At 42.2% G+C, this 20,442-nt stretch overlaps 1 protein-coding gene across 3 annotated transcripts in view; it reads right to left on the bottom strand.

The window, feature by feature from the left end:
* Positions 1-20,442, bottom strand: part of AMFR (autocrine motility factor receptor) — a 501,372-nt gene that overhangs the window by 366,114 nt on the left and 114,816 nt on the right. For all 3 annotated transcript variants that reach the window (XM_030203707.1, XM_030203708.1, XM_030203706.1), the window contains one exon: positions 18,954-18,994. In XM_030203707.1, the coding sequence (XP_030059567.1) occupies positions 18,954-18,994 (41 nt within the window). The remainder of the gene's footprint in view (positions 1-18,953; positions 18,995-20,442) is intronic.

Below are 20,442 nucleotides of genomic sequence, written 5' to 3'. Positions count from 1 at the left end.
TGTATTGCGTTCATCCTAACTGTAACAGAGTTAATAGTAATTCACCTAAAACCAACTCTATCTTACCGAGGTGACCATTAAAAAAAAAAATTAAAAAGAACTGGAGAGAGTGGGGATCCCCAAAGGACCCTGCAACCTGGAAACCATAGTCTGATATTTGCTTATTCTGTTTCACAGAATAACTCCCGTTAGTTAGAAATTCTTGAAACCATTTAAAAATAGTGCCAGAAATCCTTAGACTCAGGTGTTCCATCAACAAGACATGATCTACCCGTGTCAAACACAGCAGATATGTCAAACTGAAGGAAATTTCTTGATTACCACTTCATAGTCATGCCTTACATATGTGGTTAAAACAAGCGTCTCAGTACTATGTGCACCTCTGAAATCAAACTGCAATGTAAACCAGAGAATCTATCCAAACAAGAAATTGTCTACTAACATAAGATTCAATCACCTTAGCAATTATAGGAATAACTGGCTACTTGGCGATAATCGGAAGAAGTTAAATCTAACCCAGATCCTTTGGTATACAAGTAAGAAACTATTTGGCACATATCTAGTGGGAGGGGTACCAGATTGTAATAAATTATTAATGCTAGATGTAAGCCACTGAATAACTTCCATCGGGATGAAAGCAATAAGGAAACGGGACCTGATCAAGAAAACAATTGGAATGTGAGAACTTCCAACAAAATTGACTGCAATCTCATCATATGTGATCAGGTATCCCAAACCTGACCTACAAATAATTCTGACTTCGGAACTCAACCCTGCTTGAAAAGGGACACTACCAATTACAGAGTTCACCTCTGTCATTTCTAGTCAATAGAAATGACCTTATCGAGGGGGAGTGGGGGGAAATCAGCCAAATCTTGTGCAGGTGGTCTTCCACTACAAGTAATGCAAACAGTAGTATTAGAAGTTATACTTTTTACAAGCAAAAACAATTTCTTACTACTAAGATAATCCGGCCCTCTGGCTTACTATAAGAACATTTCTAGCTTCAACTACGTTCATTTTAGATTGTTTAAAGATGATTTCCAAATAGACCTCACTTCTAATTCTTTTGTTTTCTGCCATTGCCTCTCAACATGACAGCCCTGTTTCAATATACGTATGCATCTGAAAAACAAGAATCATCCAAAAAACAAGGAGCTTTTCTAGACATCTAACCTTCCTAATAGTTACAAGTGCAACTTTATCCATAACTGTTATTAAGTTGTATCCCAAAGAGTTTTTAACGAGCCTTTGGCTGGGGCTCCTGGAAAATAACAAAGTTGTCATTTCTGGCCAGAAAAGAGTTTCACATAATTTTACCCCTTGTTTGGTAACAGGTGAGAGGTTTCTGTACAGAGGATTTAAATAAACAGATATCCATAGTAAACTCTATTTAAAATGATCTGATCAGGAGACTGGGACCCAGTAGATGAAATTTAGTATATGGAAGTGTAATCTCTAAGAAAATCTAAAGAAATGGCCATGTTCATGAGTAGGAACACTTCCAAAAAGGTGTTAAATCAAAAGCATGCAAAAAAAAAAAAAAAAAGACAAACGCATATTAAACTCGGGAATTTGTGTGCCAGAGAACGTGGTGAAGGCGGTTAGCTTAGCAGAGTTTAAAAAGGGGTTAGATGGTTTCCTAAAAACAAGTCCATAAACCACTACTAAATGGACTTGGGAAAAATCCACAATTCCAGGAATAACATGTATAGAATGTTTGTATGTTTGAGAAGCTCGCCAGGTGCCCTTGGCCTGGATTGGCCGCTGTCGTGGACAGGAGGCTGGCTCGATGGGACCCTTGGTCTTTCCCAGTGGTGGCATTACTTATGTACTTATAAAATTCAAACATTAAAATCTGAATCATTCTCAAGATGCAAATTTAAATCCCCCCAGAACATCCTAGAAAACTGGCACACAAGATGGCTTCAGGCTTAGCCCAAGGTCCAGTGGGCAATATAAAAGTAGTCCCATCAGACTAGAACTAATAGGTGAATCATCATAAAATTTGCATAACATATAAAATCGAATTCAGAAGAGACCATGGAAGTACTAAAGCATGAAAAAAGCTCTTACAAATCTAAGCAAATCCATTCCCTCTTTTATCCTGTCCTGGGAAAATGAGCAGCTGATAGCCTGAAGGGCACAGATGAGAAATTACAGGACTACCTATTTTAGTTAACAATGTTTCTGATATAAACAAAAAGCCCAAATACAGTGAAAGTCTAAAAGATCACTCAAGTAATCAATATTTATTAACAGATCTTGCACCAACATAGATTTGCGCACAGGGGTCAATGAACGAGCAGATCGTTAACAAGCAAAACGTAATTTATTAATAGAAAACAAATTGCAATATATGTATACACACAAACAGAGCCCCGACACAGGCCATGTTTTCGCCCAACAGGGCTGCTTCAGGGCTATAAGAAAATAATAAAAAACATATATATTGTCCTGTTATATTATCAAGCCACATATATATATACGTGACATATATAGATATATCCATAAAACTAAAATTATATAAAAAATTATATGTAAAAGATTAATTTGTATAAAACATTATTAATAAAAAAGCTTATTATTAATAAGGAAGCACACAAATAAGGTATACACCAAGAATCCCATCTACAAATCGTTGGCAAAACATACAGAACAGCTATGCCCTATAATGAAATCTGTAAAAAAAACATGTCCACCCATAGATCAGGTTCGTTTCAGAGCTACCTGTTTTTGTTTTTTTTTAAATTGCTGCAATTTTTCGCAATATTTTATTAGTGGCGTTTTTGACCTTTGACCTGTATTTTTTCGTTTTCCTCTAGTTTTAATTGATTGAAGTTCTTTAATTACATATCTCATCCTACGGGCTCCCAGAGTGAGGGTGAGTCATATAATTAGGATGTTTTCATATATTTGCTTTAGATGCTCGCTTTTAGTAGTAGCATTTTTGCCCTATGACCTTTCTAGTTCCGTTTCGCCGGATCTTAACCCCTCTTTTTCTGGTAAGATTATCAAGTTGAAGGATGAGAATAAAGAATATATTTAGTCCTAAATATAATTTTCTATTAGACTAGTGGATTTGCTGGCAATCATTTGATAATTGTGACGTCATCTGTTTTTTTGTTTATTATCATATTTAGTATTTTTTTTATCGTTTGTTATTCATTCATCTCTTCAGGCTGCCGAACCATATTATTGAACAACACATGGTATTATTGCAACTTTTGGATTTTTGGTCTGAGCTACGATCCTTGACCTTTGACCCCCCCCCCCCCCCCCCCCCCGTTTCCCCTTTAAAGCTTCCTGTGTTTGTCATCATGTTTTTTTCAGCAATTTCGGAGATATGAGACTGTAGTACTGACTCCAAGTAAGTAGTTTCTACGATGTGGCATTATGGTTGTTGTTTTAGGAAGTTTGGTATCTGTTTAAGTACTTGTAGGTTTCTGGTTTTATGCCTCTATGGACTACAAGCACAAGACGTTTTAAGAGGAACACACAATGATGTTACCAGTTATTCTAATAAGAGTAACACAAAATGATGTTACCAGTTATTCTAACATGAGTCTACATTTTTATTATTTTTTTTATTAAATTTACTTTTGTTTCATTAGGTCAGCGGTTTATGTTTGGCATCTCTGATCCTGCTGTTTTTTTCAGATTAAAGTCATCTTCTTTATATGTGAGTCAAAATATTTTTCATCAATTACTATATATTTTTATAATTATTTGTACACATGTTTATGTCCTTTATTTTTTGATTTTTTTCAGTTATTGGCAGGACATTTCACAATTGTCCTTCACATTTGATAGCGAGGACTATCGTATAGGTGGGTGCCTTTGTCTATGGTGGTTTATACATGTTTTTTATATATGGGTCATTTTTTTAAAATACGAGTCATTATAATTTAGATATATTTTTTATATACGAGTCATTATAATTTAGATATATTTTTTATATATGAGTCATTATATCATTTACATTTATCAGTCATGTTTTTACAGATTTCATTATAGGGCATAGCTGTTCTGTATGTTTTGCCAATGATTTGTAGATGGGATTTTGGTGTATACCTTATTTGTGTGCTTCCTTATTAATAATAAGCTTTTTTATTAATTGTTTTATACAAATTAACCTGGTGTATACCTTATTTGTGTGCTTCCTTATTAATAATAAGCTTTTTTATTAATTGTTTTATACAAATTAACCTTTTACATATAATTTTTTTATATAATTTTATGTCATGTATATATGTCATGTATATATGTGGCTTGATAATATAACAGACAATATATATGTTTTTTTATTATTTTCTTATAGCCCCTGAAGCAGCCCTGTTGGGCGAAACACGGCCTGTGTCGGGCTGTTTGTGTGTATACATATATTGCAATTTGTTTTCTATTAATAAATTACGTTTTGCTTGTTAACGATCTGCTCTGTTCATTTTCCATCTTGGAGTTTGCAGACTGTCTGCCTTTGAGCTTTCTTGGGCACAGGGGTCAAGAAATCAGACAAACCATTAGTCTCGGTTTTCAATAATTTTGAAAGAAAGCGGCTCTTAGGCCACTGACATCGTTTAGCCCTTATTTAAGATTTAAGATGTAGTCTCTAAAAAAACCTCCTATTACCAATCACATCAAAGCTATGAGAACAAATTTTATTACAGCCCAACAGATTCCTACAATTACCATTAATCACACCTCTAGATCTAGGTTTTCTAACGTTAGTATACTAAACTGGTATATGTCCCTGTTCAATTACATAACTCAATGCACCACTGAACATGCCCAAAAGGACTAGGCTTAAAAATAGCAATCACTGCATTATAAAAATTATTAGAATTACTATCAGTAATAATATTCCTCCACATTAGCATTTCAACATAACAGGCACACTTAATATTTGCCCCAAAGTTGCCCACCAAGGTGCAGAACATACTCCTTAAGTGTGCCCATTCAGCCACGTGCCTGAGGAAGCATGTCTCAGAAGTGGCGTGCTTTTCAAAGAGCCTTAATAGGCAAACAATGATGATGTCAAGCAGGTGAGCAAAGCCAACGCCACACCACCAAACAGCGCCTCCAGGGCTCCCAGAAGATGGAAACCGAAGATAATTTTCATAAAGATCTTAAAGCAAGTTGGAATAGGCAAACAATGCTGTCTTAGTGCCTCTTGAGTGCCTCAGCAGTGTTGCGCTTTTCAAAGAGCCCAAATAGGGCAAGCAATAATGATGTCAAAGAAGTGAGAGGGGCCCACTTCTTCATTCATTTTGGAGTGCCCAATGCTTTTGCAGTTGTGGTCTCGATCTCTGAGGGTCATTGAGAGGACTCTGGGGCGCTCGTTTGAATGGTCATACACTGCAATTTTACTGTGTGATGAGGGCCAGCTCAGAAGTGAGGGCCTCAATGAAGCACAATGTCAGTTTATTATGACATATCAAGTCTATACGGTATTTCTACTATTTAGATAGAGGGGGCTTCTCATACAACAACATCAATATTATACCCAACTCCAAAATCTATTTCAATATTCCTTCTCCTCATATCGTATGTATTACTTGTATAGGATCTATCAGATTTCTCTGCCACCATCATTAAGGCTATATGTGAGCCAGGCACTTCTCATGATGGGCAGATATTCCTCATTTGATCCAATTTTTAAAACTTTTTTAATTTTTTAAACTTTTTAAATATCATTTACTTTAAACGTTCATCACCTCCTATAATCCACATTAGCACTTAGCTCAAATGCAGTATCTTCTCCGATCTTCTATCTTTAAATTAACACGATCATTCATCTCGAGACCCCTCAGTTTTATTATGACAACCACCCTGTAAGAAATGTATTTTGCAGATATGAGCAGACCCAACACCCCGTTAGTAACTAGATGGCATAAGCTATGAAGGAAATGGCACAGTGGGTGTCTCTACAGTAATTCTCTCTCGATGTCTAGAAGGCATAAGATATACCGAGAGATTTGGAAACAGCTATTCCAGCCCTATATCTGAGGGAAGGTGATGCAGAGTTTAAGGGACCTTAGAGGAGGGATAGTTTTATTTTAGGGCGCAAGCCTTTATTGGAGACCCTTGGGTGGGAGGGGAGGGAGGAGGGCCAAGATGTGTTCTGTGGGAGGGGGACAATAAGAAATGTCAAGGGGGGAGTTTGGAATTTATATGTTTTTGTTTATAACAGTTTTTTTCTAGGACTACAAGTTAGAGGTGGCTTTACAGTGGCCTCATGTATGTATTCCCTTTTTCTTTTTTATCATTCTTGTTGCTGGATATTTACACCTTTGTAATTGTTACTCCTACCATTGACTTGATAAAGATATTTAAAAAAAAAAAAAAAAAAAAAAAAAAGAGGGTCCAACACGACACCGCAGAACAGCGCCTCAGAGCTTCACAAAAGCAGTGACAACTGTTTCTGTGCTATGTCTCAGATGAAAACTGGACTGTTGTGGATGTAGTATTAAGGCTTTTATGCCAATCAAGGAATTGATAAACAATTTTTTCAGTTAGTTCGGACAAGAAACAGATTAGAAACAGGACGATAGTTGAGGGGGAAATTGGGATAAAGGGCTTTTTTTTTTTTTTTTTTTAAGGACGAGTGATCCGAGCCTTTTTCAAAACAGCTGGGACCAAGCTGGCAGAGTGTGGGAGACTATAGCAAGTGCCAAAGGTAATGGACCCTGCCTAGATGAGTTGAGCCAAGAGGGATGAATGGTGTCGAGACGGCTAGGAAAGAATGGTTGAAAAAGTGGTGAGACTGAGAAGAGAAAAGGCAGACCATGATGCCGATAAAGGTGGAAACAAAGAACGGGGTAAGGACTGTGGGAGACTGGACAAAAGACCAGAGTTCTGGGGTACTATGGAAGACATGCTGGAGGAAGCAATGAAAAAGTCATGATGTGTGAATTGATTTTTGAAAGAAATGTCAGAGCTAAAATGTCTGGGTGGTGGACACTGGAAAGAACAGAAGAGAAATGGGGGGGGGGGGGGGGGGGGGGGGGTGCGCATCGCTTTTAATAAAGCGAAAAAAGTGTCCTAGTGACGTTTGAAGAGAAAGCAAGGTGTTTAGTGAAAAATTCTCTCTTCTCTAGCCTAAGTTGCCTATTAAAAGATTTCCGTTCTAACACAAATACTTGTAAAGTTTATACCAGCAGTGTTCTGAGCGTCAAAGTTGTTGCTTTTGAAGGCAGAGGCCCTGGTGGAATCATGAGCAGAACAGCAGACAGGGCGAGTTAGGGAATGCATCAGGGCCCCTTTGAACTGAGGCACTCCATGCCTTTGCATCAAGTGGAAGGGAAAGAAATTCAGGAGGGAAAAAAGTGAATAGAGCACACAGTTTGGGGTCAAAATGTGACTGAAAATTTGTGTGACTTACTGAGCAGGGCTCTGACAGGTGCTTGGCTGAATATCGGAGGTGAAATGTAAAAAGACAGTGATCAGATCAAGCCACAGCTAAAGAAGAAAAATAATTGCCAAAAAAGAGAACGAAGAGATCATTAGATCCAGAATGTGGCCTTCCTGATAAGTCGGAAAGGACACCTGCTGGACTAAAGTTGAGTCCAGCAGAAAGATGGAGAAGGAATTAGAGAGAATATGAAGTGAATTATCCACATGAATGTTAAAATCTTCTAGAACGAAAAGATGAGGAAAGCAGATAGACGCTTCAGCAATAGTTTGTACAAGGGAATCCCACAAAGAGGGTTCTGAGGAAGAGGGGAAGGTATATAATTAAAAGATAGAAAAGGCCAGGAGAAGAAATGTGTATTAACAAGAGTTTGGGATACAAAAAAGGAGAGGCAAGCTCCTTAGCAGAAAGAGAGCTTGAAATAAGTGTGATACCTTCACCCTTGCAAGAACAGCAAGCAATGTGAAATAATTGGAAACCCAGGGGAAGTGATCAGTAGAGGTAACACATCACCCCAGCTTCAGCCAGGTTTCAATTAAGACAAGAGCTTGAACAGAAGGACCAAGAATAAGATCATGAACTAACCTAACCTTTGAGTTTAAGGCTCGATAACTGAGGAGACCAAATTAAATAGAGGGTTACTGGGGGACAGATAAGTAATTAGAAAGATAATTTGCCAGATAACGTTGAGACGGGCATGACGCAGGGAAGCCTTCAGTGTTGTGATAGCTAATCCAAGTAGGAATATACTGGAATTCAGGTTGTGCTCCAAAAGAAGTCATCATGATGAAGGGAAAGTTTAGTAAGAAAAAGGAACAGGACAATACTAGGTAAAGACCAAAGGGTCAAGGGCTTAATGTTTGCCCCAAGGAGCACTACCTGCTTCAGAATGCACCCACAGTGGGTACATCGCCAATATGAATCTTTTATGATGGAACCTAAAGGTGATGCTTACATGCATGAGATGGCAGAGAGGTAGATGAAGGAAACTGCTTCAACAGAGAGCAAGCAAGACAGTTGAATCATGCGTGAGATCAAAGAGAAGTAGAGAGGTTTTCTCACTAGATGATATATTGGTATTCTACAAATCCTATATAATAAAAAGCACCTCCAACGTTCTGAAGCTGGCTGCTGACTGCGTGGACAAAAACCTTGAGGCATTCGTGCACTTCCTGGTATGTCAGCATCGACACTAACCAACCACAAGAAAGCAACACGATCCAGGGGAATCGCACTCGCTCTCATAGCCCCGCCCTCGGAGAACAGCTAACGCGATGTCAAGAGAAGGAAACAAACACAGCAGCAGGAGAGATAAAGTAATCCACAACAGTCTCAGGCAGCTTGACTGGCACAGAAGCAGTTGCCCTGGGGCAATGAAACAGCTCAAGCAGGCACTCTCTCTGTCAGCCAAACTCCCCCACCCTCACCGCCCGCTTGGCAGTGAAGACGACACTAACAGCTGATCGAAATAGGAAGACTAGCGAAAACAGGTAACCCAGCAAAAAGGAAAACACACAGTTAGTATGAGGAACCTGATGGGAAAAGGGGGAATTGATCTTGAAGTACACACACACACACTCTCTGTCAGCCAGACTCCCCCAACCCCACACCCCCCCCCCCCACAGCATATTAGCACCAAAGGTGAGGCATTGGAGCATCTCTGATCCCATACAGAGCAAACCTCTCTCTTTCACACACACACACACACACACACACCACTCTCATCTCTCTGTCAGCCAAACTCCCCCCCCCCAACCCCCCACAGCATATTAGCACCAAAGGTGAGGCATTGGAGCATCACTGATCCCCATTCAGAGCAAACCTCTCTCTTTCACACACACATACACACACACACACACACACTCTCTCTGTCAGTCAAACCCCCCCCCCCCCCCCCACCACCACCACCACAGCATATTAGCAGCAAAGGTGAGGCATCGGAGCATCGCTCATCCCCATACAGAGGAAACCTGCAAACCTCTCTCATACTCTATGTCTCACGCTGTATCACATTCACTCTCTATGGGTCACACAGTCACTCTCAAACACACTCTCGATCTCATACACTCTCGGTCTCACAGAGAGTCTGTGTATCGCACACATACTCTCTTACACTCTGTCTCTCACACACACACACTCTCTCTCTCTCTCACACACACTGTATGAAACACACTCTCACATTCACTGTGGCTCACATACGCACTTGCACACACCCTCATTCTCACACATACACACTCTCTCACAGACACACTCGCACCCACACTCTCTCTCTGTGACACACACACACTCGCACATTCACTCTCAAACATACACACTCCGAGGAAAACCTTGCTAGCGCCCGTTTCATTTGTGTCAGAAAAGTGCCTTTTTTACTAGTGGTGTAATATTTTCAGTGCTGCTTTTCACAGATAAAGTTCCTGCTCCTTGTCGTGGGTATTAGTGTTATAGTACGGTAAGGTTCTGAATGTGTTTTTGCATACGCTTCTACTTACGTTTTGCAGTGGAGGGATTGTGTTGGCCTTACTGAGGTGACTTCATAACTTTAATTTTAGTTTGTCATAACAGACAGGGTTTGTGAAATAATCATAGATCGTACATAACGAGTAATTTTTCCCCCCTAAGAATGGCAACCCTAATGTGGTTATAGAGGGGTGGGTAGGAAAGTGCACAGATCAGGGCAGGTGTCAGGTTTCAACCCTACCCACCAAAAGACCCTGATGGCCACTGAATAGGAAGAAATCAAGCTACAGCCTCCTCTTCTGCCACTCTGTACAGAAACTAACATTTGAACCATGTGGTTCAAATTTTGCATTTAGCACCAAAGATGTAGAGGCGGCAGATGTGGCCCAATGCACAGCTACTCTTTCCTTCTGCTTCTGATCCTTACCGGGGAGGAGCTAGGATCAAGGAATGAGAGCTGTGTACCATGGTGAGGGAGGGGGAGATGGGTGATTGTGTGCTACAATGGGAGGGAGGAGAAGAGACAGCACTAGGTGTCTGCAGTAGGGAAGGGGCATGAGAGCTGGGTGTGCTGGAGGGGATGGGGCGAGAACCGGGTTTCTGTACAGCTGTGGAGAACGCAAACTAGTGTCAGTGTGCTGGGGTACAAGAGCTGAGGAGGTATGTGCAGGTGGAGATGATAAAAAGCAGGAAAGCAATACTGAGAATTCAGTTTGGGGTAAGGGGTCATCATTGGGAGACAGCTACCGGCAGAAAAGAGTATATGCCACAGGAGGATATATGGGGTGGTGATTGACAGATCTATGTGGGTGCTAGGGGGGAGAGAGAGAGGAGTACTGTCCACGCACTGGGGGGGAGGCAGAGAGAAAAACAAATCTGGGGTATTCACCCTGGAGAGGCAGCCCGCATTAGAGCCACCTTGATCAGGAGGCTACGTGGAGCGACAGAACCCGCAGAAGTAGCCCTTAACCTCCCCGGACCTACCTGTATCTCTGGTGGTCCAGTGGAGACATTGAGGGCAGAAGCAAAACCCATGTACTCCTGCAGCAGCTGCCTCGAAATGGCTGCTAAGGACAACCACCCTAGGTGATCCTGCACCAGAAAGGAAAATTTTGATCTTAGCCACCTAAATGCTAGAGCCAGACATCTTAGCCTCAGGAGTTCTTGTCTACAGCTATCAAATGTAGCAGAAAACACTGTAGAATCCCTATACAGATTACTGTCTCAAGGCCAATCCGTTATTTATTTGTGACATTTATCTCTCATATTACCCCAAAAAGTCTTTTGAGTTCAATGTGGCTTATAATATAGATTGAAGAATGAATGTAGAAAGAAAAATTACATTGGCAATTTTCAGAAAGCTTTTGATAAACTTCCTCATGAGAGACTCCTGAATAAAATAAAGAGTCATGGGATAGGAGGCAAGCTTCTGGTGTGGATTAGGAATTGGTTATTGGACAGAAAACAGAGGGTTGGGTTAAATAGTCATTTCTCTCAATGGAGGAGAGTGAACAGTGAAGTGCCACAAGGATCTGTATAAATGATATGGAAATCGGAACGACGAGTGAGGTGATCAAATTTGCAGATGATACAAAACTATTCAAGGTTGTTAAAACACGTGCAGACTATGAAATATTGCAGGAAGACCTTAGGAAATTAAAAGACTGGGTGGCCAAATGGCAGATGAAATTTAATGTGGACAAATGCAAGGTGATGCACATTGGAAAAACTAATCTGAATCAGTTACCTGAAGCTAGGGTCCACCTTGGGGGTCAGCGCTCAAGAAAAAAATCATTGTAGATAATACGCTGAAATCTTCAACTCAGTGTGCGGCGGCAGTCAAAAAAGCAAACAGGATGGTAGGAATTATTAGGAAAGGGATGGTGAATAAGACCGAAAATACTATAAAGCCTTTCTATCACTGCATGGTGCATCCGCACCTTGAATATTGCATTCAGTTCTGGTCACCATATCTCAAACATAGCAAAAATGGCCGCTGACAAGAGGGTCCTTGAAATGCTGCTCCAGTGACCCCGGTCGGGATACAGCCTTGAGCATCACCGCACGGTTGCCTAGCCCGAACACAGAGGGTGCCGCTGTACGCCGGACACCTCCGGAGCACCTCACGGGCCTCCTATGTGAGCAACCCAAAGCTGAAGCTGACCGTGACCCCAACTTGCCTCGTAGCCACGGTGCTGCCCTGCCCTGACCCAATTCCGCAAGCTCTCCAGAGTCCAGATAGAGGGTCTCACTCACCAGCGATGGACCAATGGCGGCGGACTTCTCCGAGGTTCCGCCCCAAGCGAGCCGACGTTGGACACGGCTTCCTGCCAGCGCCGGCCTGCTGCGTGCCTCTGGACATCGGCACCTACCTCTGCTCGGCTCCCGAATTCACTGACTGGCAGTAGCACCTCCGCACACGCTTCAAAACGAGGGGAGCGCCGAACAGCCACCACCTGCTAAGACCGCATGGAGCAGGGGAGAAGAGAAGAGTGGGGAGACAGCCCGAGGCGAAACCCGACGGCAACTCCATGAACGACCCAACCCTGTAGCCGACCACTGTGACCCAATTCCGACTGTGCAACTTTGGAATGCGAAGCCCGCTCCCATCCCTGGTCCGTCACATGGTCCATCCCCCCACCCTGCACTGCAGCCGGTCCGTCAGGATCCCTGCCTCCGACCAGGAACTACAGCTCTCAGACCCAAGGAACATTTTGAGCACTGACCACTACAGAATCTGGCCAACAGACTGATGGAAAGATTCTGAACCTAAACTCAACCTGCATTGAGTGGGACTGGAACATACTCTCTGAATAGATCCTTATGCCAAAGAAAGGAGTAACGCAACTTCAGGGAAACCAGTACCCGAGGAAAGGGAGTCCTTTGACACCCGGAATAGACGGAAACTATCAGAATCACGGAGACGCGACACCTTGGGACATCACTCCTTATTCACCTGACTTAACAAAAGTCTGCATCTCTGAAATTCAAGATCCACTGAGAGCAACAGGGACATTTGCTGTTCCTCGGCCCTCTCTGGACTCTGCCAAGGAACCGGGGACTCTACCTCTGACTCAACGACCACTGAATCAACTGACACAACGGCTCGGCATTAGCCACCTCTCCATCAGACCTCTACCTCCAATCACTGAAATAGCTTTACCTCTTAGAACCATGGGAAAAATATCTGAACTTCTAATTGCGAGTAAACTAGACATTTTCAACCAATTAATCCGCTTACCATTATTATAGGGCATCAGAGCCACTTCAGACCTCATAGATACTATCCTAAGAACAAAGCCCAACAACACAACTGTCAATTGCGGTCATCCAGCAGCCCAAAGCGAACCGACACCACAATGAACACCGCCAAATTGCTCCTAATAATTTACTCCTTATCCCTAATCCACCATACATTAACCACCCCTCTCACAGAAACCAACATCATACCCACAAAACACAACTTCAACAGACTGTTCAGATAAAATACATCGCACCAAACAACCAAAACAATGGAAGATCTCCAATATGCGGACAAAATCAACACAAAGGAAAGAAAGGACACAACAAACCCATACTACAAGAGAACAGACAACAAAAATCAACACAACTTTGAACTTAGCTGACACCTACCAAAAAATTCAAGTGGGATACATAAACGCCGGATCAGTAGTTAACAAAGCAACTATAACAACAGTTTGGATCACGTCAGACAACCTCAACCTACTAATCATCAGTGAAACCTGGATCTAAGATCAAAAGGACCCCATAATTTTAGATCTATGCCCCCCAGGTTACAAAATCACTCACTGGACCAGAAAAGAAAAAAAAGAGGCGGAGGCATTGCACTAATTCACAGATCCCACTTCACCACAGCAACCGTAACCGAGTCCATAACACCCCAACTTGAAATCGCCTCAGTTAGAATCCACCATACAACCTTGCTTGACCACCTAAACTGTGTCTTGTTTTACAGAACACCAGGCAACTGGTACGAATGCCAATCACACTTCATGGATTTCATATCTAACTCCAATCTACTTATAATAGGTGGCATAAACCTACACCTAGAAGACCCTTACTCTACCAATGCACGTGAATGCAAGGAATTCCTCCAATTATGGGGCCTTTATTATTATTAGCATTTGTATAGCGCTACCAGACGCACGCAGCGCTGAACACCTGATACAAAGAGACAGTCCCTGCTCAAAAGAGCTTACAATCTAAATAATACAAACAAGACAGTTACGGGTGAGGGAAGTAATGGGTGAGAAGGAAGAAAGGGACAAGGGGTGGACAATTGAGTAGTGGCTAGGAGCTAAAAAGCAGCAGTGAAAAGGTGGGTTTTCAGCATAGATTAGAAAACAGGTAGAGATGGAGCCAGACGTATAGGTCCAGGAAGTCTATTCCAGGCATAAGGTGCCACGAGAGAAAAGGAGCGAAGTCTGGAGTTAGCAGTGGAGGAGAAGGGGAACGACAAAAGAGATTTGTCCAGTGAGTGGAGTTCACGGGGAGGAATGTAGGGAGAGATGAGAGTGGAGAGGTAATGGGGGGTTGCAGAGTGGATGCATTTAAAGGTCAGTACGACAAGTTTAAACTGAATGCGGAAGCGGACAGGGAACCAGTGAAGTGACATGAGTGGGCTAGTGTGGGTATAACGATTCTGGCAGAAAAATAAGTCGTGCCGCAGAATTTTGGACAGATTAGAGAGGAGAGAGATGGCTGAGCGGAAGACCAATGAGAAGTAAATTAAAATAGTCCAAGCGAGAGGTGACAAGGGTGTGAATAAGGGTTCTGGCAGCGTATTCAGAAAGGAAGGGGCAAACTTTGCTAATATTGTAGATAAAGAAACGACAGGTTTTGGCGATCTGTTGAATATGCGCAGAGAAGGAGAGAGAGGAATCAAAGATGACTTCAAGGTTACGAGCCGAGGAGACAGGGAGGATGTGAGAGCCATTAACAGAGATAGAGAAAGGGGGGAGGTGGGTTTAGGGGGAAAAATGAGAAGTTCAATTTTGGTCATGTTGAGCTTTAGATGGCGTTGAGACATCCAAGCAGCAATGTCGGACAAGCAGGCTGAGATTTTGTCCTGGATCGAGGTTGAGATTTCAGGGGTGGAGATGTAGATCTGAGAGTCATCAGCGTAAAGATGGTACTGGAAGCCATGGGATGAAATTAGGGTACCAAAGGAAGAGGTATAGATGGAGAAAAGGAGGGGTCCAAGGACAGAACCCTGAGACACACCAATAGAAAGCGGGATGGAAGTTGAAGAGGATCGACTAGAATGAACACTGAAAGAAGGAAGTGAGAGGTAAGAGGAGAACCAGGAAAGAACAGGGCCCTGGAATCCAAGCGAGGACAGCATATCCAGAAGTATAGTGTGGTCAACTGTGTCGAAAGCAGCAGATAGGTCAAGAAGGATAAGAAGAGAATGGAGACCTCTGGATTTAGCCAGTAGCAGGTCATTAGAGACTTTGGTAAGTGCAGTTTCAGTAAAGTGAAGAGGGCGAAAACCAGATTGGAGTGAGTCAAGAATAGGTTGCGAAGAAAGAAAGTCAAGACATCGACGGTGAACGACACGTTCAAGTAATTTGGAGAGGAAAGGGAGATGGGGTGATAGTTGGAGGGACAGGTAGGGTCAAGTGAGGGTTTTTTTAAGGAGTGGAGTGACAACAGCATGTTTGAAGGCCATAGGAACAGTTGCAGTGGAGAGTGAAAGATTAAGGAGGTGACAGATGACTGGGATGATAGTAGGAGAGATAGTGTTAAGTAGATGTGGGGATGGGATCAGAGGAACAGGTAGTACATTTAGAGGAGGAAAGAAGAAGGGCAGTTTCCTCAATAGAAACTTCTGAGAAGGAGGAAAAAGAAGGAGAGGAAGGATAGTAGGGGGTGAGGACTAAGGGAGAGAAAGGTGGGGAGGGTTTGGATGAAAATTCAAGGTTAATCTTATGGATTTTATTGTGGAAGTGTTCAGCTAGGGTCTGAGGAGAAAGAGATGGGAGAATTGGGGGCGGAGGTACCTTGAGAAGAGAGTTCAGTGTGGCGAAGAGGAGTCGAGAGTTGGAGCCAAGGGAATTTGTTAATTGAGTGAAGTAATCCTGTTTGGCAAGTGAAAGGGCAGACTGGAAGGAGTTAAGCATGAATTTGAAATGAATGAAGCACTGCATCAAAGAGAGGGGGGCACACAACAACTCATAGAATTAAAAAAATGGAGAGCACAATTACAAAAGATCCAGATGAAAACTATGGAATACCATAGGCACTTAATGCAACAGAAATTCTTTGAGTTCAGTAATAAAGCGGGGAACTTGCTGGCTAGGGGATTGCGGGATAGAAGGGTGCAAAACACAATCAACAAAATCAAAGGCCCCAGAGATTCCCTATTCTATCAAGACATAGAAATCAGGGAGCAGTTTATGAACTTTTATGAAACCCTACATAAAAAAGAATCCACAGCGTCGAAAGACGAAATCAGGGCATTCATACAAGGACTAGGCCTACAGAGGGTGACCGCTAAACAGAGATGGGACATTGAGGCTGAAGGAAGTGTTAGGGGTTATTAGGGGCTTAAAGGGAGGGAAGTCCCCAGGGCTAGACGGATTTACCGCCAAATATTATAAAATTTTTCAGCAAGAGCTAGGACCTCTCTCAGTGCGGTTGGGTAACGCATGCTTCACGGGGTTAGACGGTTTCCTAACGGACAAGTCCATAAACCGCTACTAAATGGACTTGGGAAAAATCCACAATTTCAGGAATAACTTGTATAAAATGTTTGTACATTTGGGTAGCTTGCCAGGTGCCCTTGACCTGGATTGGCTGCTGTCGAGGACAGGACGCTGGGCTCGATGGACCTCACGTCTCCTAGGAAATTGAGTTTGGAAAATGGCAAACTACCCCTTAGCATTCCTCAAATCAGAATAGAAAGTAATAAAAGCTTTCAAAAGCCAAACAGAAACTCTTGAGAAGCCTTTCCTCTGAATGGAATATAAAGATGACCTATGCTATGCAAATCCTTATAGCTCTAAGATCCTAGCCATCACCAGGTTAGAAGGTGTTGACCCAGAAGATCATTTGAAGATAGATAAAATGATGAAATGTGTATATTGGAGCTTTTGAGCTGGAAAATCCTAGAAGCTACCTGATACTATCAACATTAAGCTATGGAGAAAACTAAATTTGGAACAGAATTTGCAAGGAAAGGAATGTAACAGAAGAGAATGATCTACTGTTGTAGAAGGAAAGGTTGAAACAGAAGCACACCAGTTGAAAGTATGCCGCTATTCTCTTAAAGGGAATAACCCCCCCCCCCTCCCATGCCCAGCCTCAGACTGAGGACAGAATAAGGAATCATAACATTAGCCAGTCCTGAAGTAAAGTGAGGAAAATGGACTAAGGAAATATTAACATGTTACAAAACAAACTTGAATAGGAGGAAGATGCACCTGTGAACCTCCTGCAGAGAAACAGGAACCTTCTAGGAACAGCTGGGCAGCCCAAGATTCTTCTAAATTATATGGACAGCTCTTCCCATCAGAAGAGAAACAGGAGGGATATTAATAGCTGAAAAACAGTAAACCAGAAGTGTCTAGTCTGTAAAATAGACATCTTCTATAAATAGCTGAAGTGTGAAAAAAAACATGTAATGACAGAAATTTTCTACAGAAACTATTTGCTGCGGAAGGCAAACAGGGAAAAAATTCTAAATGTTGCCTTGAAGACATGCAGCATAAGAATTTACTTGTTCCATTTGGCTCTTGAAAGAACAGAGAGATTAAGCTTTAATGAAAGCGCATTTATGCAGAAATCACAGCTCCCAGGCTAGATTCATTAGAAGATGAGGAAGAATATCTAAAACAGACTTCTTCCACTGGGAAATCTCCACAGCAGGAGGCCGAGACAGGTGGAGACCCACTCGACACCTCACTAGTCCCAGCATGACGGCCTCTCAACAGCCATTACCTCTGCTCCTGACCTCAGTGCTTTCCTCGATGTCAACGACGCCGACCTTGGTACCGATGCCAAAGGACCGGACTGAGCCCCAAAAGGTTTCTCATGTTGGGCTTCTCAAACTATTGGATCCGCTTCTTCATACGAAGACACAGAGCACAAGTAGCTAGGCTGTGGTCGGGCTGAAGGCACTGAATACACCAAGAATGGGTATCAGTACCTGAGATGGTCCGGTTGCATTGAGTACAACATTTGAAGTCGCTGGGTGTTCTCGATGACATGGAAGGAAAAACAGCTCCGGCAAAATCAAAAGACTCGATTGTGCCAATAAAAAGGGCACAAAAAAATGGAGGGAGAAAATCCGGACCACGCGGCCTAAAAGCAGCCGCATCGAAAAGAAAGAAAGCTTAAAAGTTGGGAAAAAAGAACTAAGGATATCTAAAAAGGAATCCTCTTTTTTTAACAAACAAACTAAATAAAATTGAAAAAAAATGAGAAAAATTTGCTGAAAAAGACTTTTCCAGTGCCAAAATGAGCAGCACAGGAGGAACCTGTCACACCTAGTCACGGAAAAAAAGTTAACTGAGGTACACGCTCGCTCGTCAGGTGGGAAATCAGTCCACAGGTGCGCGAGTACAAGAAGGCTCTAGCAAAGCTTTGTTTTGCTATGGCAAATGCTGATTACCGGGCCACTGCGGACGTCAACCCACATGTGAGAATAATGCAGCCTGCTTGCCCTTGGAAAAAGCAAGATTTACTGAACTTCGAGGAGATGGGGTCAAATTCTAATGGATTGATGCAGATGGGAGAGCAGCTTTCAGAGTAGCACCACAAACACACCGCAATGCTTTAAATGAAGAAAGCTGATTTATATAATCCTCCACATATTCAATAATATTAATAATCATGTATATAGAACATGGAAAGAATATTCAATTTAGTAGATAAGGCTTCAAAAGCTGTGAGACACTGGAATGTTCCAAAACATTATTGTGTGATTGGATATTAATCATATGCAAAAAATCAACTAAACACAGCATCATGACTCTCTCTTTCCTACCCTTCACATTTATAGCTGGACAAAGCAAATAGACTATTCCATTTTCAAAACGTTCCTTCATATTCTGCTTACCGTAATATAACATGGGCAGTTCTCACCGTCACAAGCAGAGACTACAAATAAAAATACAAAAGCTAGTTATTCACACATTTTTTTAATCACGCAAAATACTTGTGTGTTTTTAGCAAAAATGGGAATAGAATGTGCTTTCATAATAATTACTGGGTAGGAGAGTTAAATAGCATTTCATTCTAGCCTACCAGTGTGAAAAAGATTGCTAAGAAGACAGAACTAATCAACACATCTTATTTCGGTCTGTAGATTTGGGAATATATACTACAAAACAAAGTCACCACTGTTTGCCACAATATTAATATTAGTTTAATTACTAAAAACAATTCTTTAAATTCAACTATAAAACTAAGGTACTTACATGTAGCAGGTGTTCTCTGAGAACAGCAGGCATTCTCATAAGTGGGTGGCGCTGACCCGCATCACCTAGTCTGCGATTTACCAAAGTAAAAACAAAGCTTTGTGGAGCATGAGACACACTCCACCGCGAATGCTCTGACATTCTGAGCTGTGACATGACCCTCTAGGGCAAGCCCAGCCTTGACATCAGTGAAGGAAATGCAATTTGCCAGCCAATAAGAAATGGTGTGTTTCCCTGTTGGCGACCCCATCCTGTTAGGATCAAAAAAACAAAAAGTTGGGCGAACTGTCTGTGGGGCCTGGTCCGTTCCGTGTAGTAGACCAATGCTCTCTTGCAATCTAAGATATGCAAGTTGCTTTCACCAGGATGGGCATGAGGTCAGGGAAATAATGTTGGCAAGACACCACCTTCGGCAGAAACTTAGGGCGAGTGCGGAGGACTACTCTGTTCTGATGAAACTTAGTATAAGGTGCATCCATCACCAAGGCTGAAGCTCACTTACTCTATGAGCTGAAGTAACAGCCACCAACAAAATGACCTTCCAGGTCAAGTACTTCAGATGGCAGGAATTTAGTGGCTCAAAAGCAGCTTTCATCATCTGGGTGAGAATGACGCTGAGATCCCATGACACTGGTGGAGGTTTGACAGGGGGCTTTAACAAAAGCAAACCTCTCATGAAGCGAACAACTTGTGGTACATCACAGCCGATAAGAAGCACTAATTGCACTAAAGTGAACCCTTACAGAGACCAGACTCTGACAGGTGTAGAAGGAATTCAAGCAAGGGGATCTTGCTCTCACACCAGGCGGCAAACCTCCTCCATTTAAAAGAATAACACCTCTTAGTGGAATCTTTCCTGGAAGCCAGCAAAACCCCCTCCGAAAGACCCAAAGAAGCGAATTCTAGGCTCTCAACATCCAAGATGTGACAGCCAGAGACTTGAGGTTGGGATGTAGAAATGACCCCTCGTTCTGCGTGATGAGGGTTGTAAAACACTCCAATCTCTGTGGTTCTTCAGAGAATAACTTCAGAAGAAGAGGGAACCATATCTGGCGCGGCCAGTACAGCACGATCAGAATCGTGGTTCCGTGGTCTTGTTCGAGTTTCAACAATGTTTTCCCCAATACA

The sequence above is a fragment of the Microcaecilia unicolor genome, chromosome 5, assembly GCF_901765095.1.
Source record: "Microcaecilia unicolor chromosome 5, aMicUni1.1, whole genome shotgun sequence".
NCBI lineage: Eukaryota > Metazoa > Chordata > Amphibia > Gymnophiona > Siphonopidae > Microcaecilia > Microcaecilia unicolor.
This window is presented reverse-complemented; position numbering and strand designations above follow the sequence as displayed.